The 21,737-nt window shown below is 44.4% G+C and overlaps 3 protein-coding genes across 3 annotated transcripts; 2 read left to right on the top strand and 1 right to left on the bottom strand.

The window, feature by feature from the left end:
• Nucleotides 1-582: 582 nt before the first annotated feature.
• On the top strand, nucleotides 583-7,373 carry pdpr (pyruvate dehydrogenase phosphatase regulatory subunit). The gene is made up of 18 exons (XM_037246533.1): nucleotides 583-716; nucleotides 1,589-1,870; nucleotides 1,938-2,071; nucleotides 2,139-2,220; nucleotides 2,326-2,489; nucleotides 2,560-2,681; nucleotides 2,757-2,874; nucleotides 2,965-3,114; nucleotides 3,630-3,822; nucleotides 4,003-4,127; nucleotides 4,231-4,386; nucleotides 4,483-4,616; nucleotides 4,692-4,840; nucleotides 4,954-5,066; nucleotides 5,126-5,220; nucleotides 5,307-5,396; nucleotides 5,465-5,647; nucleotides 5,708-7,373. Exons 2-18 carry the CDS (start codon nucleotides 1,602-1,604, stop codon nucleotides 6,116-6,118), a joined length of 2,688 nt encoding a protein of 895 aa, XP_037102428.1. The 5' UTR covers nucleotides 583-716; nucleotides 1,589-1,601; the 3' UTR covers nucleotides 6,119-7,373.
• Nucleotides 6,847-8,855, bottom strand: mrps11 (mitochondrial ribosomal protein S11). The gene is made up of 6 exons (XM_037246631.1): nucleotides 8,671-8,855; nucleotides 8,404-8,493; nucleotides 8,217-8,315; nucleotides 7,897-8,026; nucleotides 7,752-7,817; nucleotides 6,847-7,615 (listed from the first exon to the last, which is right to left on the bottom strand). Exons 1-6 carry the CDS (start codon nucleotides 8,745-8,747, stop codon nucleotides 7,508-7,510), a joined length of 570 nt encoding a protein of 189 aa, XP_037102526.1. The 5' UTR covers nucleotides 8,748-8,855; the 3' UTR covers nucleotides 6,847-7,507.
• Nucleotides 8,856-9,296: 441 nt separating this feature from the next.
• Nucleotides 9,297-10,912, top strand: mrpl46 (mitochondrial ribosomal protein L46). The gene is made up of 4 exons (XM_037246613.1): nucleotides 9,297-9,582; nucleotides 10,005-10,209; nucleotides 10,291-10,461; nucleotides 10,552-10,912. Exons 1-4 carry the CDS (start codon nucleotides 9,322-9,324, stop codon nucleotides 10,803-10,805), a joined length of 891 nt encoding a protein of 296 aa, XP_037102508.1. The 5' UTR covers nucleotides 9,297-9,321; the 3' UTR covers nucleotides 10,806-10,912.
• Nucleotides 10,913-21,737: the final 10,825 nt, after the last annotated feature.

Raw genomic sequence — 21,737 nt, 5'->3', positions numbered from 1 at the left:
GGACGTTTTGACGTCTTTGACCTGAATTGTTTTACTCTGCTACCATCTTGTGGTACAAAAGAAAACTACAAAAACACAACTAAATTTTAAAAATTCACCTCAGAGTTAGACAAAGAGGCATTCAACTCAATTTACATACATACATTTACATGAATGAGAATTACACCCTATGTATAGTCCTAACAAATGATGTTTGTAGTTAAAACTGTCTTTGTTTTGGTTTGTTGGTGATTGTAAATAGCAGAAATTTAAAAACCTTTCCATAAATAAAAATACTTGATTATTTCTTCTATGGGTCATTATGCAGCAAATGATTCACTTGTCCTGGGCTGATTTGTTCACCAAAAGAATTGTTCTTTTTTAAATTCTATTACATTTACAATTTTTCTGTATGTATAAGAATTAGATAAACACAAACAAATGTACAGTACTGAAATAATACTTTTAAAAAAATTGACGCCATATCTTTTTTTAGCACGAGGTGAGAATCGTAACGCATTTTCCGGCAATACCCTTTCAAAATAAATGTGAAGGTCGATTACTTTTATTTTGAAAAGGCACTCAAAGGCAGCATCCGCTTACATATATGTTAGCTTGCCTTCGGGCTGGACGGCAGCTTTACCTTGGATCCAACAACTGTTCTGTCCCCACCACAACACGACCTCGTTCCTCACTCGTTTACAGAAGGTGCAACTCCGCTGTGACTGAATTAGTTGGTAAGTAACAAAGACGACTAGAGCGAAAGTAAAAGCAGAGCCGCCCTCCATTTTGTTGACATTTAGATACTTTCCCCCTTTGACATGTTTTGCTAGCTGTTCGTTAGCGTTAGCCGCGACAACTGCCAATCGGCGTGACACCCCCGAGTGGTTAAAACACCAACACTAGACAACCTAGTAGGTTTATAAAATAGTAAAAACAAGACGTTAAAGCAAAAATACGTCCAGCATAAGTGATTAAAGTCTGCGCGCTGTCCACTGTGCCAAGACGAGCTTCCTAGCCTAGTAGAAGTTGACATTTGTGACACCCGAAGGACTTTTGTAAGTTAACTATTAAAAATGTTCAGTATCACAAATACAGATGTAAACATAGGCTACTCTCAAACAGTCGGGAATATTCGGTTTGCGGTTTTGCACTTTTAGGATGAACATTAAATGCATTCATCTCTCCAACGTTTGCATGACTTTTGAATGACTACTAAACTTCTATGTCTTTCCGTGATTTCTCACGGTTGCAACCTGTTGATCTTCTTGACAGCAAACTTAGTGGCTAGTAAAACAAAATAGCAAACTCAACCAGCAACCTTTGAACAGCCTTGAGAAGCTTCCCTCCTGCATTCTCAGCTGATGTTTTGTTTTACATTTTGAGGAACGTTAACTCTGTTGCCTGTTTGCACGAGATAAGCAGTTTGGTTTTCATTTCTCTAACCACACCAAATGTAAACCAAAGCGAAATCGAAATCAAAGTGATGTCCCAAACATTGATGATTGCGCCCCCTAAAGGCATGGAGCTTCACTTGCCTGCTGGACCTCTGCTGAAATCTTGCATATAATAAGTATGAAGTTATGTTTTTTTTTTTGTACGGATACAGAGCACAGCCAGCCATGTGTAGCTGTGTGCGGAGCTCCAGGGCTCTGTCCCCTGCCCTGCTCCCCAGACTGCTGCTACCTCACACAGGCAACACATTGGCCAGTAGGGGCCTGTGGACCTCCACAAACTGCATGCAGGCGGGGAGCGGGGACGCCTCGCAGCCACTGCCACTACCCAGCCAGGCCCGTGTGGTCATCTGCGGAGGGGGCATCGTGGGGACTTCGGTGGCATATCACCTGGCGAAGCTGGGCTGGACTGATATTGTTCTCCTGGAGCAGGGCAGGTATGTCATCTCTTGGAGGAGCATTCCAAGGGAGCATTCCTTGTATATTTATTTTGTCTATTGACAGACTTGGAGCGGGAACCACCAAATTGTGCGCCGGCATTGTCAGTGTGGCCAAGCCCATCTCCATCGAATGCAAAATGGCCGATTATTCCAATGCTCTGTACCGGCAGCTCGAGGAGGAGACCGGCGTCAAGACGGGTAAGCCACCTTGATATTGCCGCCAGACGTCCCTCTTGAAATCTGACCTCCATTTTTTCTCTTTCAGGCTACATCAAGACGGGTTCTCTGTGTCTGGCTCAGAATCAGGACCGCCTTATTTCTCTGAAGCGCCTCGCGTCGAGACTCAAGTGAGACTTTTCACTCACATTATGGTTGTCTTAAAAGAACATCATTTAGCGTCTTTCTTCGGATGCTAATGTCTCCACCCGTCACTTATGTATCTGTTTTTCCAGAGTGCTGGGAATCAGCTGTAACATTGTGAAACCCAAAGAAGTGACCAAGCTCCACCCTTTAGTGAACATTCACGACCTCGTGGGGGCGCTCCACCTGCCCGCCGACGCCGTGGTGTCGCCGCCGGATGTCAATCACGCCCTGGCCGTGGCGGCCGCTGGACAAGGCACGGCACGCTATTTGTACTTTTTTTACCCAAGGTGCATGCCTGATTCTTCTTCTGTCTCTCCACTCAGGGGTTCAAATCCTGGAAAGAACAACCGTTCAGCAGGTTCTGGTGGAGAAAGGCCAGGTGATGGCGGTGGAGACGGACCGCGGCTCCATCGAGTGTGAATATTTCGTCAACTGTGCTGGACAGGTATAAAAACATGATGCATTTTGCTGAACCAGCGTTTTAAGCTGTGTTGGTTTTTTTCGGAATGTGTTCCGTCAGTGGGCGTACGAACTGGGCCAGGCGAGCGAAACCAAAGTCTCTGTCCCTCTGCACGGCTGCGAGCACTTCTACCTCCTCACCAAACCTCTCCACGATGATCTCCCGGCTGACACACCAGGTTTCACGCCTCGCTGATGCCCCTCAATGTTGGCATCGAGTATTTTTTTTGTCAATTTCTTTTGAGTCATTCCCTGTACGTGTCTTCCAGTGGTGCTCGACATGGACGGAAGGATATACGCTCGGCCGTGGCAGGGAGGCCTCCTGTCGGGCGGGTTCGAGAAGAATCCAAAGCCCATCTTCACAGAGGGACGCAACCAGTTGGAAATTCAGAGTATGCAGGAGGACTGGGACCACTTTGGTGAGGAACACTAGGAAGGCTGCAAAGGGATTTTTTATGAGCATTCCAGCACCACTTGGACGGATGTTAGCCATTATGTTAAGCTCGTAAACATTTTAAAATCGCTTTGGGTACACAACACAAGAGTTGGTGGGGGTGTTTCCTCCTTAAAAAGACTTGGTCTTTCCCTTTTGGTTCGACCCTGCTCGGTAAATAAAGCAAGGGATCTATTTTTAAACCAGCCGGCCTGAGGTGGTTTTCCCTGAAGGAAGTTTTTGTTTTGAAGCTGTTGCGTTTAACTACCTTTTGTTTATGAGCACGTTTTTCCACCATTAGATATGTTTACTGGTGCGCACAGGCTGCTTTGGTCAGCATTGGACTCAGGCCAGCGTTCATTTTGCCACACTTGCGTGAGCAACACTCCTTCGGCGCAGTTACCTTGAATGCAACTCAGCCGTGCAATCCGAGCGTAGTGACGCTTGAGAGGTGGTCGTAAAGTTTGAGCCAAACCGATAGTTTTCTTCTTTTCTTTTCAGAGCCGATGCTCAACGCGCTGCTGAGGAGAATGCCCGGTCTGGAGTCGGCTGAGATCCAACAGCTGGTCAACTGCCCCGAGTCCTTCACCCCGGACATGCGTTGTTTGATGGGCGAGACGCCGGGCATCTCGGGCTACTACGTGCTGGCCGGTATGAACTCCTCAGGTCTGGCCTTTGCTGGAGGAGCTGGCAAGTGAGTAATATTTAAAAAAAAAAAAAAAAAAAAAAAGAGACTCGTCTTTAAATTCTTTTTTTTTTTTGGGTGTGGGTTGATGTCAAAATATTGTTTTAATCATACACTCATGTATTCACCTCTCAACACCTCATGTCCCAATACTTTTGTCCACGTGTCTTTTTTTTCTTCTCTGTTTAGGTTTCTGGCCGAGTGGATGACGTACGGTTACCCCAGCGCCAACGTATGGCCGCTGGACATCAGCCGTTTTGGCAACCTGCAGAGCAGTCGCACCTTCCTCCGACACCGCGTTATGGAGGTCATGCGTGAGTCGCCATTTTGTGATCGACGCCCGGACATTTCGCACCTCTTAAAACAACCAGGGCAGCTATATCCGATCTGATGCGTGTGCGGTATGTGTGTCTCCAGCGCTGCTGTACGAACTAAAAGTTCCCCGCTGGGACTTCCAGACGGGCCGGCAGCTTAGGACAAGTCCGCTGTACGACCGACTGGACACGCAAGGAGCTCGCTGGATGGAGAAACACGGCTTTGAGAGACCCAAATACTTTGTTCCACAAGGCAAAGGTACGCAAGACTTTCTAAAATTCTGACCGTGTCCAGATGGATCGATAAGGGCGGTGAATACCATGAATAACTTTGGATTTTTGTTTGTCCCTGCAGATCTTCTCTCTCTGGACCAGAGCAAGACTTTCTACAAGCCCGACTGGTTTGACATTGTCGGGGCGGAGGTGAAGTGCTGCAAGGAGGCCGTCTGCGTCATTGACATGTCGTCCTTCACCAAATTTGAACTCGCTGTAAGTCTGCCGTAGATTAGGACGTTTCGATGTTTGTCAGTGTGTCTCGTTCATATTAGTGACTCTGTCCCACAGTCTTCGGGCGATGAGGCCCTGGAGCTGCTGCAGCACCTGTGTGCCAATGACCTGGACGTCCCAGTGGGTCACATCGTCCACACGGGCATGCTGAACCAACGAGGAGGCTACGAGAACGACTGCAGCGTCGTGCGCATCAGCAAGAACAGGCAAGGGCTCTTAAACGTTTTGCTTCTGGGACTGCTCCTCATCCCATTGCCCACAAGAATAACGAGAAGAAATCCTGCAAATAATGACCTTCCCATCGTCGCCTCTTCTGCAGCTTCTTCATCATCTCACCAACAGACCAGCAAGTGCACTGTTGGTCGTGGATCAAGAAGCACATGCCCAACGACCCGCACCTTCACCTTGAGGACGTCAGCTGGAAGTACACAGGTAAGTAAGCCTGCGCATCCGCTCACGGCACTCACCTGACCAAACATCTTCTCTCCCAGCTTTGAATCTGATCGGACCTCGCGCCATGGATGTCTTGGCGGAGCTGTCGTACGTTTCCATGACGCCTGACCACTTTCCCTCCATGTTCTGTAAGGTGGGTTCATGTAGTGAAGGTGAGTGATGAGTTTGACTTTCTTTACAAACGCGAGGAAACGTTCATATTTGTTTCCGTGTCTGCAGGAGATGAGCGTAGGCTACGCTAACGGCATCCGAGTGATGAGCATGACCCACACGGGCGAGCCGGGTTTCATGCTCTACATCCCTATCGAGGTACGCTTTGCTTTGTAACTTTATTGACACGATAACATTTCATTTTGACAGTTTCCTCTTCCACACAGTACGCCCTGCACGTGTACAACGAGGTGATGTCGGTGGGTCAGAAGTACGGCATCTGCAACGCCGGCTACTACGCGCTGCGCAGCCTGCGCATCGAGAAGTTCTTTGCCTTCTGGGGACAAGACCTCGACACCTTCACCACGCCGCTGGAGTGTGGACGGGAATTCCGCGTCAAGTTCGATAAGGTAGACAACAGTTTCTCATCAGAACTGGAGTGTTAGGTAATGTGTGTGTGGTGCGTTCAGGACACAGACTTCGTGGGTCGCTCGGCACTGCTGCAGCAGCGTCAAGACGGCGTGTTTCGCCGCTTCGTCATGTTGGTCCTGGACGACCACGACACGGAGCTGGACCTGTGGCCCTGGTGGGGCGAGCCCATCTACTGCAACGGCCAACTGGCGGGGGCCACCACCAGCAGCGCCTACAGCTACACCCTGCAGAAACACGTGTGCCTCGGGTTCGTGTCGCCGCCCCCCGGCCCTGACGGCCTGCCCGCCGCCATCACCCCGGACTTCATCAACCGAGGAGACTACGAGGTGGACGTGGCCGGGCAGAGGTACCCGGCCAAGGCTAAGCTCTACCCCTTCAGCTCTCTCTTTACTCAGCAGCACCGGAGACGCAAAGAGGACCTGGAACTGAGCAACCTTCATGGTGAGTGATGATCACACATCACTCAACATGCTTACTTAAGTGCAATATTTGGCGAAAAAAAAAAAAAAAAAGTCAGCCATTTTCTTCATTGGTCTGGAGCCAAAGTGCCTTGGTGGAGGCCACTTGAACGTGCTGCTCCTCCATAGTAGGAGACAACATGCTGGTTCTCCACAATCAAAAGCTCTGCTGTTGCCTCCTATTGTCATCCACTTTGCACTATTTAACCACATTATTCATACTCATGTTACGAGAAAGCGTTTTTGAAAATGCTACTATATTGCAAGAATAGAGTTGGAATGTTGTCAGAATTTTTTTTTTTGAACAAATGTCATGTGAAGTATGAAACTTGTTTATCAATGGGAAAGTCATCTTAAAACAATGTTTTTTGAGAGATAAAACTTTGAAAAAATGTTCAATGTTATGACAAAAAATCATATGCAACATTTGCACTTGATGGGAGAAAAAAGGTTATCGCAAGAAACAAATTGCAATGTTGAGTTCTATTTCTTTAAGGTGGAAATTGTAATTTACAAGAGTAAAACTACCTTTACAAGAGGAAAGTTGTAATTTTCTGATAAAGATTCTTTCGTTTTAGTGAAAATTGGGGATAAAAATGAAAATAAATTTGAAAAAAGTCTGAGTAGATGGAAGATTAAGGGAACGCCTCATGACAGGTAAAAGGTTAGTACACAGTCTTAGTGTAACTTTTAAAAGTCTTACCATACAGTCCAAACTTTTTTTTTTTTTAAATACTTTGGCTTGCTGAGGGATTACAATGATTCTCATTGAATGTATTAATCCCTCATTTATTTTCCCCGAAACACTCCAAGGTGTTTTTTTCATGCCCCCTCATGACTTTCACATAAAATGGCAACTTTTTCTTGTATTATTCTTCCATTTGATCCAATGTGATGTCGACTGATGGAATCTCGTTCTGCTGTGCAATTTACGCCTGTCATGCTGTCAATCTAATCATATCCTGTGACATATATCGCTTCATATTCATGAGAAGTACTTTTTCACATATTTGGTTTTAATCTTGACTGTGTCGTTGACTTGATCCTGGTAATGAAGGACAATCTTATCATTAAGCGTCTCTCGCTGCACGTCCTGACTGCAAGAATTATCTGCCATTAACGAACCTATCAAAAAGAAACGCTCAACTCGCGGCGCTATATTTATTTGAACATCCAAAAAGATGATTTTGTTGTTGTTTTGGTAACAGTGCGTCATGTAAATAATTCAAATAAAAAGTCAAGTGCAGGTTCTTCTGGCTTTCAAGCCGTCTGCTTCTTGAGTCGTCATGACAACCGGCCGTGTCCATGTTTTGATGCTTAATTGTCACACTGGCCAAGACATTTTGAAACAAAATACAGTTAGGCATTTTTTTTTTTTAATCATATCCTCCGGGCTTTGCGTGGTCGGCAGCCGTTGTGTGGCACGGGCGTGTTGTCCGTGATCGAGACCACCTCCAACCCTCCCATGCCCAAGCCTTTGATGGCCGACTGCAACAAAAGACAAGGAGGACATACAAATATGATTCCTGGTCACAATGCCATCAGCCAATCTAAATGCTTGCTATGTCAGTTTCATTTCATACTTTTTTATTGATTTATTCAGATGTCAAATGTTAAAACTCACCAAGCGACCTGGACCGAGACCTTTGACGATGACACGAACAAATGTCACCCCTTTAGCTGTCGCTTTCTTCTCGGAGGAAGAGAAGGATTTCATTCATTCATTCCTTGAAAAATGAAATATAATGTTGCTCATGACAAATACGTACGGCCGCAGCGGCGATGGCGGCGGTCTGTGCGGCGACTGGGGTGGACTTCTTGATGTTCTTGAAGCCTTCTGTCCCACACGAAGTTCTGACCAAAGACTTGCCCTCACAGTCTGTCAGCTGGATGTGTGTGCTGAGGGGGTGGAGTGTTTTCCATGTTATTATATATGATGTAAAGCTGCCGTGTTTACATTTGATTTGAAAGAACAGGTATTAATTAATTCCCGTGATGCCGTATGCTAGTGGTTCTCAAACTTTTTACCACCCTCAAAATATTTATCACTCCAATTACCAAAATAATGACCTATATTAAATGAGCATACTTATTATATGTCGCTTTGATGTGCAGGATGGGCAACTCCTCAAACTTCTTTCCACCCCAGCTGAGTGGACTGTCCTGGCCAGGCAGGGGAGGGAAGTAGCTGTGTGTTCAAACCCAGTCCAGAAATTAATAAGATGGAATTAATAATATACATGCCGACATAGTAGTAACCATGGACGACAACTTACGTAAAGTCTCTGGAAGCTACAGATGAGTCTTTTTTGCGTGGTGCTGCCTCCTGGAGCCGGACGGCGGCGCTATGGAGCGTCCTACTGCTTCTAAAAACAACATGATGCATCCCATCAAAACACGTTATCTTTTCTTAAGGTAAATAACTAGTTGTTTCTATTTGCTATGACGTATGGTTTATGTTATTGTATTGTACTGGCTGCAGGTATGCGTCTACGATGTTTACAGGGTTAGCGAGTTAGCACTCGGGATGAAAAAACACTTACAACGAGGTTCCTTTGGCAGACAATTGTAGGCAAGCACTACCCAAAGAGTTTACGAGTGAACAAGTTAATTTAAACATTTTAAATGGGTTGGAATTTGACACAAATTAGCAGTAAAAGCACTCGGAACGTGACATTGACGACTTCCAGACACCAGTCGTAGTAGTACATAATCATGTTGTTACACTGGTAGGGGGAATTAAATAGCAACAGAATCGTTATCAGACAATTAAAAGTATACTTTTTCAGTAAATGTAATAAAATGTAAAAAATTAAATAATTATTACATCTTATAATGTGTTTTAACGTTTTGTGACAATTATATGCGGCTTAAGACAACAAATTGATAATTCCTTTCCCCCTCAATGAGTGTAATGGACTCGTCCTCTCCCCGCAAAGAATTGTGGGTGTAATTTGTGGCATTCGCAAACCAATTCAAATCCTCGTATATTTCTAAACTCACGCTCCCATCCCCATTGTAAACTTTATGTGCGCGATTTTTTAAAGCATCATTTCAAATGACACATTATTGCTTAGACGTTTTCCCATACTTTGCTGGAATAAATTAAAAGGGTGTTTTCCGTAGTTCTTTATGAGAAGCTTCTGGATAGGTAGGTTATTTTTGACAGGCGACTGTGAACGCCACAAAAGAAGATGGCGGCTCCCTGTGGAAGGATGGCGAGCCTGCCTCTGAAACGTTATTTCTTCTGTTTTGGGAGGACCCCGGTGGTGAACTGTATGTTTCGTTCGTTTTCTAACAGCTCGCATTACTGTTCAATTTTGCGGAAAAAATTAGCGCCGGAAACACCGCGTTCCCCGTGGACTCTGATGGCTGCGGTGTGTTTGCAGCGACCGCCGGTCATCTCGGCGGACCTGAATCCGCTGGAGCAACGCTTTGCTCGCTTGATGCAGCAGGTGATACCACATTAAAATAATATAATCGATCATGTACACTTTCAGTGTGTTTCATTTTTGCTCATTTGCTAACAGTTCATTTCTAGTTGTGCTGCACCAAGTCCAAGGAATGTCAAGTTGCCTAGTTTCCAGGAACGTAGCAAAGGATGTCATGCACAAAATGGTGCCGCCCGTGAAGCAAATAAGCTATAAAACAAACAAACAATTAGGAATATAATGATTGGCGAAATGGCCACAAAATCCGTTAGGACATCTTGTCTGATTGTTTCCAACTTTTTGAAGAAAAAAACAGCATAGGCCTCTCTATAATATAAGGCAATTTTGCATGCAGTTGTTCCAACAACATCTTCAAAACTTGAGTAGAAAGAATAAACTGACATTTTCATTAATTAACTTTTGAGCCAATGTACTTATATTGTCAGATGGAAGTGGAGAAAAGCATACTGTCTGAGCATGAGCTGCGTCTGCTGGAGGACGCAGAGAAGCTGAGGAGAAAGCAGGCCAACGACTATGACGAGGACGAGGATGAAGACGACCGGAAGGGGCAAGACATCGTGCTAACGCAAGACCTGGAAGATGAGTGGGAGCGCAAATTCAAAGCATTCAGGCCTGCGCCCAAAGTCACAGGTCAGGAATACTCAATAATATTGCTTAATACTTTTACCACTTCTTCTAATCCGACTCCTAATAATAATTGTGTATGTACAGAGGATGTGGATAAGAACCTGAGCTCGTGGGGGCGCCTCCTGGCCGACTCGCTGGTGCTGCTGTCCGAGCAGCGGGTGGGAAGCGACAAGCTGTGGCTGCTGCCCCAGGCCGAGTGGCTCCCGGGAGAGACGCTGAGGGACACAGCTCAGAGGGCGCTCGACTCCCTCACAGGTATTTGGCAGCCAAGCACCCCCTGCTTTGTCACTTAAACAATTCCGCATCCTCTATAAAGTGCCCCCTCCCCACTTTTTTTGTTTTTAGAGCCCGCCCTCAAGGCCACCTTCTTGGGCCAGGCACCATGCGGCGTGTACAAGTACAAGCTGCCCAAAGACGCCCGCAGCGACACCTTGGTGGGCACCAAGATTTTCTTTTTCAAAGCCATGCTGACGACGCAAGACGCAGCAACTAATGTGGAGCCCAATGGCGCCCTCATGTGGCTAAACAAACAAGAACTGCGGAGCTTCCTGAAGCCGGCCTACATGATGAAGGTGGAGCGCTTCATTCTGGACCTCTGAGTTGGATTATTGGGTTTGATGCCAATGGTTTTACTGTTGATGGTGGAGGTGTACCTAAGCAAGTGTTTTGTTCTTTTCGTTGTACAAATAAAGCATTTTTTCTTTCATCTGGCTGACCTCTAATTTATTTACAAAGAAATGTAATTATTTTAAAAACTCCATCACCTTACAATTCATTATTTGCAAGTATTATTCTAAAATACTTCATTTTTGGAAATATTAAAGCTATGTTTTATCAGTCATTTTTAAGTACATGTTTTGTGTCTGTATTTCTGACTAATTAGTTTAAAGTATTAACTTGTATGATTAGAATATATTGATTTATTTGAAGTACTTATTTTTAATTTGAGCTAATTGCCTTAATTTAAAATATACTAATTTCAATTTGAGGTAATTGCCTTAATTTAAAATGTATAATTTGATATATTTAATTTATTTCTGTATCATTTATTCATTTTGTGTTATTAAGAGACACAATTAGTATTTTCCAATGAGCATTGCTCAATTGTTCATTTTCTAACTCTACTTGATATAGCAATTATTGTAAATTAATTTTAAATGTGTTCACTATCATCGTAACCTAGTTTTAATGTAGACGTTAAAATCCATTTTGCATTTTGGTAATATATTTGATGAGAAGGAAGAATGCCTCATACAACACAAGCAATACAGCCAGTAGATGTCAGTATTGTCACATGGTTCCAGAGGATGCGTGCCTTCGTGACGTCACACCTGTTGCCCCCCCCCCCCCCCCCCCCCCACCCCGCCCCCCCCCCCCCACACACACACACACACACGCAAGCACACTTGAAACCGTGCTTTCTCTACACTTAACGCCCACACGCTACTAGATTCCTCTCTATTTTTTGGTTCACGAAAGTACGATTATGAAAATGCGCATGAAATGCTTTCAATGTTTCCTGATGTTAACGGCGCTTGATTGTAACCGCAGCTCACGTGCGAGGGTCACGCAAAACGCACGCACGACGTTTGAAACTACTACTCGACAAAACACTTGTTTGTTGCTCATAGTGCTCGCTCTTGCAGCGATTTCATTTCCTTCTCACGCCACAGTGATGTACAATAAAATACTATGGAGTCATGAGAGTTAATCCCCCCCCATCAGATTTTTTAGCAGTCGGTTTTAATAATTTATTGCAACAATCGGGCAATTCCAAATTTAGAGTTGCATATATGTCGTGCTGCAACAATGCCATCCAGCACGAACATCTACTTGAAGAGGTGCATCGTGTTTCACAGCAAGAGCAAGAGGCAGAGAAGGTCCCCAACTAAACTGAATATTCGTGAGTATTCTTTTACTTCCTATGCTGTTCCATGTTAAAATCGCAGCTGCTTCAAGTTTTCAAACCATAAACATTTATGCAATTTATGTTATCCCAATAAGGCATTTCACGTGACATGTTCGCGTTAAGCTAGGTTGACAGTTATTTGATGGAAATTAACATTGCGTGGTTGAGCCACATGCTGCTTTAGCGGGACGGTGTTGTGTAAAAAGTTGTGGGAGGCAGATAGTGAGAGCAAAGAGTGTATCGTCGAGGGGGAAACTGCGGACACAATGCTTCTTCCTCTGCTGCTAACGCACGAGTACACTCGGTAAAGATGGATACGCTCTCTGCACCATTGGCCACAAGTGAAATACGGTATCAAAATTTAGGTGCTTGATTGAATGTGTTGCATCAACAATAAACACACGCACAGCCATTTTGTACTTAATCATACAAGTCACACACTTGCATTCTAAATCAGCAGTAGGACTCGAAAGATTGAAGTGCTTTTTTTTTTTGCCTCAATGCGAAAAGCACCTTTTCGAGTGGATTGACTGTAAGTACTGCTAGACATAAGCATTTTTTTTTAAATATATGAATAAATTGTATATGTTAATATTAGTGTAACTAGATTTTTATTTTAACACATTTTATTTTTGGGATATGTTTACAATATATCAATGCTCAATTTTTGGCAAGCTTATATTTTGAAGTGAAATTTCTCACCAGATCTGCTTGAAAACGTAATTGTTTCTTATTTCGCCCCTCTGCTGAGTCTTGCGGAAATGGGTTCTGAGTGTTTTGCTTATTTTTTGCTCATTTAGCAGCTAGTCGAGCAACAAACGGCTATGAAAACAGAACATTTTCTTTGCACCAAGAGTCACAGAAATAGGTTTGGGTTTGAGCCCCCACTGGTTGCCTTCTCTGCATGGATGGATGTCAGCCGAGGGCTTCAGATGGCCGCCAATGCTGGTATCGCAGTGGCCGTCGTGTTGCTCCCTCCTCCAGCCGTCTGTTGTAGCAGAGCCTGTTGCCTTGATTATTTTTTTTCTTTTCTTACCCCCGCTTTTCTCTAAACTTGCTTTGAGGTGGTGGCAGCGGTGGTGCGGTGAGGGCGACATGGCTGCAAGCTCTAAAATATTGATTATTACAACTCAAGTGAATATTCGCTACTGCATATTGTGTGTTCTCATACTTTAGCCTGGAGGTTTGTTTGAAAGTTCCCATCACAATACTGCATTTTGAATGTAGTACATGTACAAAAAAAAACATTATCTAAATAAATAGTATGATAATCAAAGCTAGCAAAACATTTGAAACATAATAAAATTGAAATAAACGGACGTGTTTAGCAATTTGGGTTCTTAAAATTATATAGATATTTTTAATGAATATAAATATATTTTAAAACAATATTGCTATGCCAACCAAATATTAAAGTAATTTTATTTTAAATGTTTTGGTGAGCCATCCTTGAAACGGGTCATACACTAACACACACACACACTCGCTTACGAGAGCTCACACTGTGTCTGGCAGCGAGACCTCCGGCCTGCAGGGCTACACGTCCTCCTCCCCTTCCCCGGATGCGCCACCTCCTTCGCCTCACCCGGCAGCTCCTTCCCCTTCCCTGTGAGCTGTCAATCCCGTGTCTGTGAGTGTGTGTGTGTTCGGGACGGGCTTGGGAACGTCAATGGACAGCATGAGGGTGAAGGTTAGAGCTAGCCTCGCCGTAAAATGGCAGGATGGCTGACCCCGACTTCTTCCATCGATCAACGCAATGTGCTCGTCTCGTCTGATTGGCCGCCAGTCCCCAGCCCCGCCTCCAGGATCAGCATTTGTATACAGAAGCAAAGCCCAGAACAAATGTGACTCTCTGCATGGGTTACCATTCCAAACTTAGCGTTTCAAAGAGAGGGTTAGGGTGTCAAATTAGGGCATCGAATACTGCCAACTCTCCGAATCAGCGGAATAGCCCGCAGTGCTCTATTCCGCTGGCAGCGTCATGGGAAAGGGTCCGGTCTCCTTCCAAAGACCTTTCAGATGGCCGTCAATGGTTCCTCTGGGATCGCTAAGCTGTTACACTTTGGCGGCGCAGTTGCCCCCTCCCCACTCCCAAATCACCTAAATCCCCTCTAGGGGGCTCCCCGAACATCTGGCAGGAATGTAGCAAAGTCAAGGTCCCGTCCGGGGTGGCATTGCGGGTTCATGTGACACGAGGCTTTTAACGTTAAAAGGAACGCGCTCTGACTGTAGGCTGCGCCCTCAGAGTGCTAAATGATAAAAGGGAGAAGGGGTGGTGAGTTGTGGGGGGGGGACCCTTGGGGAGAGACATCAGGTGGGCTACATATGGCGTGCATGCTAAAAGAGCAGAATTGGGCACACTGGGTCCCTGGTGGGATCAAAAACATGAAAGCTAGAGTTTGATGTGTCTCTGAAAGGGGAGACGAGCAGGAGCTAGCATAGGACGCTAGCTAACGAAACGATTACAGCAGTGTTGCCCAAATTATTGAGTCGGTTATTGTTTGAGTGTCAAGTTAGGGTTTTTAAGACTTCAAACTAGTTTGGGTTTTGAGCCCTGATAAGGGATTTAAAATTATTTTTCATTTCCAAAATTAGCTTTCTCCGATAAATCAAGTTTCTGTACCTCGAAAAAACTATTCAGCAACCATGTTAAGAATTATGATGTATAAAAGGGGTAGGAAAAAAACAAGCAAGAGCTTCTTCCTTCTCCTTTTTTGAACATGTTGATTTATTTGTCTTCTTGGCATAACACGAAATTATGTGAAAATGTGAAAAAATGATTTTGTGTTTGGTTGATCTCATGTTCAAAAATTCAACTTCAAAAATGTTTTGAAGTTAGCGTTATTTTCTCAAATTCACATTTCCAAGACTGAGTTTAAGCTTCAAATTTGAGTTTTAAGGCAGTTTCAAATTTCATGCTGGATCAGTGATTCAAACAGGTTAGGGCTTCGAATTAGGTTTAGCTTTGAAATGGTTACAAGGATTCAAGCCTGTTACCGTTTCAGTGACCAATTTCATTTTTCTGCATCATCCACCTTTTATTTCTTCCCTCAGAGTGAGTCGGGATCTATCGAGACGCGTAAATCGGTATCAACCAGCTGCGAGACGATGTTCACCGAGGGTGCTCGAATAGAAAGGGAGCCTCTGTGATGTAACGCAATTCGACCAAGGCGGCTCCTCCAACCACATTCTTTTCTTCCATTGCACTCGTCAGTACTTAGTCCAGCACAGGAGCTTGCTGAGCATACATTCTTAACAGAATCCCTTTTCAAATTAAATTTCAATGAGCCCCTCAGCTCATAAGCAGAAGCTCTCCTGACAACTTAATTCATAATTCAGTGCTGAGCCAGGACCCTGAGGGCCATAATCGCCGCCTAAATGGAGGAGCCGCGCCACTAAATGGGATGTTTGTTTGCACCTAAACCTCTTTACGGCCGCCGAGTCCACAGCTCAGCACTGCGCCGGCCCGGGCCGTCTCGCTTGGGGGGGGGGCGGTGGTCGGTGCAATTTGCTGACCGGCTGCTTCGGATGCCGAAGTCTGCTGAGGGCGTTTTCGGAGAAGTCTAAAAGAGATGTTCACCTGGAAGGAATCCGCACAGACTTGAGCGCCTCATCGCATATTAATGTCGGAGCGGCGTTGTTTGGAAGATGAAACTATGAGCTACCTCACATGGCATTGTGTCTGGAGGGTTTCAAACAAAGGTTAGAGTTTCAAGACAAGGCGAGGGTTTTAAATGACACAGTCGGGTCAAAAATAAGACTGTCAAAAAAAAGACCAACATGCTGCTTGGCTTATTTTGTACCAACTTTTCCAATTTCTGGGGTTCTTTTCAGAATGTGAGTCTCATACATCTAAAACAGTGGTTCTTAACCTTGTTGGAGGTACCGAACCCCACCAGTTTCATATGCGCATTCATCGAACCCCTCTTTAGTGAAAAATAAGATTTCCGTCCGTCCGTCTCTCCATCCATCCGTCCGTCCGTCTCTCCGTCCGTCCGTCCGTCCGTCCGTCCGTCCGTCCGTCCGTCCATCCATCCATCCATCCATCCATCCATCCATCCATCCATCCATCCATCCATTTTCTATGTCGCTTGTCAAATTATATTTGATCAAATTCAAGACAAAGATGTTTTTACTGGTGCACAAAATGAGCCGTGCATGAATGTCACCTTGTTCAGACAACAAAACTAACACAATGCATGAACTCACAATGAATTACATACCTGCAAATCAGTGTGACTTCTGCTGTTGCCTTTGCGAGACCAGTTCAGATATGGGTCATCACGAATTTACACGATGAATCAGGTGTTTTTCGGACCTCTGCAGTGGAGGCTCTGCCGAACCCCTGAGACCGACTCACCGAACCCCTAGGGTTCGATCGAACCCAGCTTAAGAACCACTGATCTAAAATGACCCAATTCTTGTGGTTGATTTGTGCGAGAAAAAATCCCCTCATGACCTAAATGTGACAGCATAAAAAAAAACATTGATTCAACTTAAGGTTTGAATTACAAATATGAAATTTAACCCCTAATCACGTCTTACTTTAAAACCTAGCATGTCCTCAAACTGTAACTAAGCTAATGCCTTGTTCATGAAGCTGCTCTATCAGCTCACAGATGAAAATGAAACTCCTTTGCCCACTGGCATTTGTTGAGGTGAGAGTTGAAAATGTTGATTATTTATGACCCAAAATAAAAAAAAATAAAAAAACCTGCAGCTCTGGCAATGGGCCACATGAAACGTCACTAATAAACACGCATCAACATGAGCAACTTGCTCATACAAAACAATGACATATATCAAATATCATTCGTTATGACAAGCACTTTTATTTGGCCTTTTGTCAGTTTTCTCTAGAATTGATTTTATTTCAGAAATGTCAAAATGGTGGACGGTTATCACAAAATGGCCGACGGAACAAGGTGTTTATTATTCGGAAGACTACGCTATGCCTTGGTAAGCTAGCCACTGACAAAATGGTACTTTTTCCTTAAGATGGATCCCGATATCCCGCTATAATTAACAATAAAAATGTTTGCTTACATCACACCGACAAGTTCTTGCTTGTCATCACACACGGCCACTGGAAGCATGACAGCTAATTCACACTGATATCCCGCACGCTACGTCACATCGCAAAAGCGGAAAAATGTCTGTCATTTAGGTTTGTTCATGCTCAGCGGGCAGTAATTAGAGTCTCGGCATCGGCCGTCTTGGAGCTGTCACTTTCACTTGGCAAATTTGTTGATTTTTCTTGCCGTGTGTTCATCACAGTGGAGTGAAAGGCCCGCTTCCCCGTCCGTCCGACGGACTCGATGATGATCGCTTTTTATGTAATCACTGCCTGGCGAGTCTTTTAATATAAAACAAAAGAATTAATTTAAAACCATCTTGTGGTTGAATTTGCTTTAATTTAGAAGATTTGTTGCATTGTCCTTTTTAAGCAGTATTCATTGCTGCACAATAAGTAATTTTTTGGAGGACTACTTTTTATTTTTGATATATTTTCAAAATAGCAGTTCTCTTTCTTTAGAACAATTTCTACCTATTTTCTCCACCTCTGGTAGTGACGCAACAGGTCTGGTTTGGGAGTAGATGGTTGGATAAGGCCAGAGGCACTGCAGCTGTCTTTGGCCCTGATTGGTCCCCACGACGCAACCCAAATCCCACAACCATTATCACCGCCTTGTTATGCTGAGAAGTTTACTTGCCACTTTTTACGGGGTCTTGAACTGAAAACCGTTGAGTCCCCTGCGTAGTCTTTCCGATACCAATCCAAATAAGTTATAATAACAAGTACACTTGTTATGGTAGCTTCACGAAGACCATCTGGTGACATATTATAAATGTAACCTAATGCTTGATTGACATTTCTTATCACCTTTTATTGGCGACATCAGAGCCGAAAGCTGTGACCCCCATTTCGTAATGGGAAGGTCCCCACCCTTCTCTCCTCCTGAGACCGTGTGACCTCTAGCAAGACCTCATTGACGGATAACCGTCACTGTGTGGGACGACGTCACCATCCCAAGCAGCTTTTCTAGATTTTTTTTTTATATTGTGCTCACGTTTTGATTTCTTCCTTCAATCGATTCATAGCTCGGTCGTTGAAATGACGACAAGCTAGGCTAACAGCGCTTGAGTCCGTTAGCTTTCCCCCCTTTAAAAGTGTTCCTTCCAGCTGTGAGTGTATACACAGGAACCTTAGAAAAGACACAGCGGTTGTTACTTCAGGGGGCTTCTAAAGAAGCCGGACCGCACATGTCCGCCTGCGCCATTACCCGCTTTAACAGCGGTGATTTGTCGTTGGCGCCCGGTGCGACGTGGCTTTGGGAGTGAGCTCTATTAAAAAGTCATTAAAGCCAAGAGAAAGCTCGGCCGACTCTGAGCGTCTTGCCGAAAGGCTCCTGTGGAAATTACTCCATCCATCATAATTACACCAACTGGCCAGTGGGCTCTGTGAGGCCAAGGGACGCGGATCCCACCATGACCTCACCCGAGAAGACGAGTTGGAGGAGGAGGCAAGAGATAAAGCGAGGAAGGAAATTTGAGGCCCGCAGGCAGAAGAGGGAAATAAGGTTGGATTTGGAGGAATATATCTTCTCAGCATGTGCGCGTCTGGCTTCGGTCGCGATGACATCAGATAACAAGCTGGCTTCCTTTTTTGTCCGCAGCATCCTGAAAGCTCCGGCACTCGACTAAAATGGCCGCTGTGATGTCACCAAATTGAGTCACCAATGCAATAATTGTCATTTTTGGTACTCTAACGCCGGCATGATGGCGGTGGCCTGGTCGGATGCATTTCCATCAGATGGCTAAAAGCGATTACCCGGACTCAAAATCCAATTTTTAACAATCAGGAAGGGATTCGCAGAAGTACTGTTTTTTTGTGCTTTAAGAGGGTTGAAATGACAGACCCCCAGGGCCTGTATGCAACCCGCTACAATATCTAAGCATGGTTCTGATGAGACCCCAAACCAACCATTTACAATCATTGCAGCTTCAAAAGAAATGACTTGGAGCGTTCTATTTGTTGTATCCTTCTGATAAAACAGGGATCATCTTCTCATTCAATGTTAGTCGGGTTTGCTCTCTTCATTTTTCTCGTCGTTCATTTCTCACGCTTAGGACATATTTGTTACGAGGGCACAGAGTGGGAAACAACACTGTCAGAAAGTCAAGCAGCTCAGTAGGTGAGCTGTCAAGATGTTTTACGCAGTTTTTTAAGCAACGTTTGTCTTAGCTTTTGCTCAGTGCGACCTGGCTGACAATATTGGGAAAACCGGCGCAAGCTAACAAGCTCAGTTTTATGAAGATACTATTTTGTTGCCTGACAGTCTTGAAGTCTCGTGGTCTTCTACTTTTTGTAGCTTTCTGATCTGTAGTCTTTGGGTTTTGTGTTCTTGTCTTGTGGTCTTGTGGACCTGGAAGACTTCAGGACTTGAAGTCTTGAGGCCTTCTTGAGCTTCAAGACGAGGAGGCAGCAGTCTTGATCAACCATCCTGGTTCTTCCTTCATTAAGAAAAATTTCTTGACTGGAATCATTTGAGATGAAATGGATTTTGGCTAGCAGCCATTCACCGATAGTCTTTTATTGAGATACACCAAATAGTTTTTGTCGATTATTCAAATGGGATTATTGTTGCTGTTTCTCTAATAAATGTCAAAGAATAAAATAAATATTTTGTTTTATTATGCGATTTAATTAATTCCTCATGATTAAATAGGTTTTTAATTAATTTTTGGTTTAAAGCCGGCAAATATAACTCGCAAATTTTTTGTTGTTTAATTTCAACAATGACAGCCAGTTGTACTTATCACCAAGTCTAAAGTACTAGCATTCGGAAACAATCTGCCCAAATTGTCTTTTATTGTTAAGTGTCTACGAGCTTGATATTTTTCTCTCTCGTTCTCATTTTGTATTCAGCAGACGCGTTTTTGATGTTTATCTCTCCGCTGGTGCTGCCTGGAGTCAGTGTGTTGTGGGATGCATAGGCTGGCGGCCTCGCCAACGGGCTGGAAGAAAACATCAGCTTGGCGGCAACCGGCGGTACAAAGAGGTGCGAGGCGAGGACAAAACATCGGAAATGTGAACTTCAGACAGAGATTGGGCATGGAAGTGGGACAAAATATCCAAATGATCTCCCACGATACAATTTTGATACAGCGGCATCAATTATGGATATCGCTGTTAAATATCAAGGTGTTCGAAAAGGAATTTTCCTGCCGCTTTGATGTCTTCAAGGCTCATCCTGGTGAGGATTTGCAAAAAAATTGGCTTGGCAGCACCCCCTGGAGTTCTTTGAAATTTCAGCCTCGAAAACCTGTATCACTTAGCAACGTGGAAGTCGGTAGGCATCTCTATCATGCGTTGGTCGACCCACCAAAAAAATCTCGATAAATGACAGGAAAGTCTGTAAGACCACCGAATTTACTTGGTAGTGGCTCTCAGAAAGAAACAAAAATCCAGATTTTGATAGAAAGCATTCCATTTTGTAGGCTTATCTGTTCTGAGTAGAACCACCCAAAAAATCTGTAGAAGACATTTTTGAGGGTGCCGTTTTTTGGGGAGATTTTGGCAATTTCCATGGAAAACTCTCACGTATGTAACGCATTGCTATTGTTGTCGCCGTATCAGTCGGATTGTGGCATTTCCTCAAAGTAGAACCAAAATGAGCGCGAAGGGAGCTAGCGTAGTAAAGTGGAGGCTGCTAAATAAAAGATCAGGAAGAGTGGGTGGCAAGCGGTGGTGTATTGTCGGCGAGTAGGTGGAGGAAGCGAGCACACTACAGAGGAGGCCTTTCTTCAACTCGGAGTTGAGTCACGTCTGCCAGGTTGTAGCCAAAGGGGAGGGGAGGGGGGGAGTGAGCGTGTGATGCTAACACACATTTCTATTATGATGCGGCGTCAGTGGTCAGCGCGCCAGGCTTCCAGTTGCCTGGTTACTGCGTGGCGGCACCGTCTGCCTTTGGATGTGTCATCCTCCCGCCGGTGGGTGTCTGCACGACTCCGCCATCAGCGCATCTGCTGCCGCTAACAAGCGTCAACATGCTGAAAGGCGGCGCTAACGTGGCGCCAACGGTGGCGCTAATGATGGTAACAGGCTGAAGGGGCCAGTGGTGGGAAGTCACAGTGTCAAGATAATCTGTGTCTGGGCTTGCAGTCGATTGTTAGTGGAGGAACGTGAAGTGGGAAGAAATGAGATTGACTGAAAAGATCTGAAGAATCAACATAATTCCCAATTTAAAGGAATATTGTCGGATAACCAATGATTAGTACCCGAATATGTTGTCTTGCGTTGGCCTAAAATAACAACAGATTCTGACTTTCTAAAATCTCTTCCCCCAGACAATTAGCTGGGATATTATTACCGTACTTTCCGCACTATAAGGCGCACCGGATTATAAGGCGCACCTTCAATGAATGGCCCTATTTTAAAACTTTGTCCATATATAAGGCGCACCGGATTATAAGCGCATAGAATAAATAACTCAACGTTGCTCAACGTTAATGCAATCACAATATAGTAACACTCGAAATAGTGAAAACAATATATCAATAACTCAACGTTGCTCAAACGTTAATATCACACAACACGGAAAATAAACACGTAAAGCTT

Source organism: Syngnathus acus, chromosome 3 (assembly GCF_901709675.1).
Source record: "Syngnathus acus chromosome 3, fSynAcu1.2, whole genome shotgun sequence".
In the NCBI taxonomy this organism is placed as follows: domain Eukaryota; kingdom Metazoa; phylum Chordata; class Actinopteri; order Syngnathiformes; family Syngnathidae; genus Syngnathus; species Syngnathus acus.
The sequence above is the reverse complement of the archived record's forward strand: the minus strand, read 5'-3'. Positions and strand labels throughout refer to the sequence as shown.

Excerpts from the sequence above, each read along its gene's own strand:
- mrps11 (XM_037246631.1), bottom strand. The coding sequence starts at position 8,747 with ATGTTTAAATTAACTTGTTCACTCGTAAACTCTTTGGGTAGTGCTTGC. Across the intron at positions 8,494-8,670 it reads TCTGCCAAAGGAACCTCGTT|AAGCAGTAGGACGCTCCATA; the intron begins GTAAGTGTTTTT and ends TGTTGTTTTTAG. Across the intron at positions 8,027-8,216 it reads ATCAAAGCGACATATAATAA|CACACACATCCAGCTGACAG; the intron begins GTATGCTCATTT and ends CCACCCCCTCAG.
- mrpl46 (XM_037246613.1), top strand. The coding sequence starts at position 9,322 with ATGGCGGCTCCCTGTGGAAGGATGGCGAGCCTGCCTCTGAAACGTTAT. Across the intron at positions 9,583-10,004 it reads TTGCTCGCTTGATGCAGCAG|ATGGAAGTGGAGAAAAGCAT; the intron begins GTGATACCACAT and ends TTATATTGTCAG. Across the intron at positions 10,462-10,551 it reads GGCGCTCGACTCCCTCACAG|AGCCCGCCCTCAAGGCCACC; the intron begins GTATTTGGCAGC and ends TTTTGTTTTTAG.
- pdpr (XM_037246533.1), top strand. The coding sequence starts at position 1,602 with ATGTGTAGCTGTGTGCGGAGCTCCAGGGCTCTGTCCCCTGCCCTGCTC. Across the intron at positions 1,871-1,937 it reads GTTCTCCTGGAGCAGGGCAG|ACTTGGAGCGGGAACCACCA; the intron begins GTATGTCATCTC and ends GTCTATTGACAG. Across the intron at positions 3,115-3,629 it reads GGAGGACTGGGACCACTTTG|AGCCGATGCTCAACGCGCTG; the intron begins GTGAGGAACACT and ends TTTTCTTTTCAG.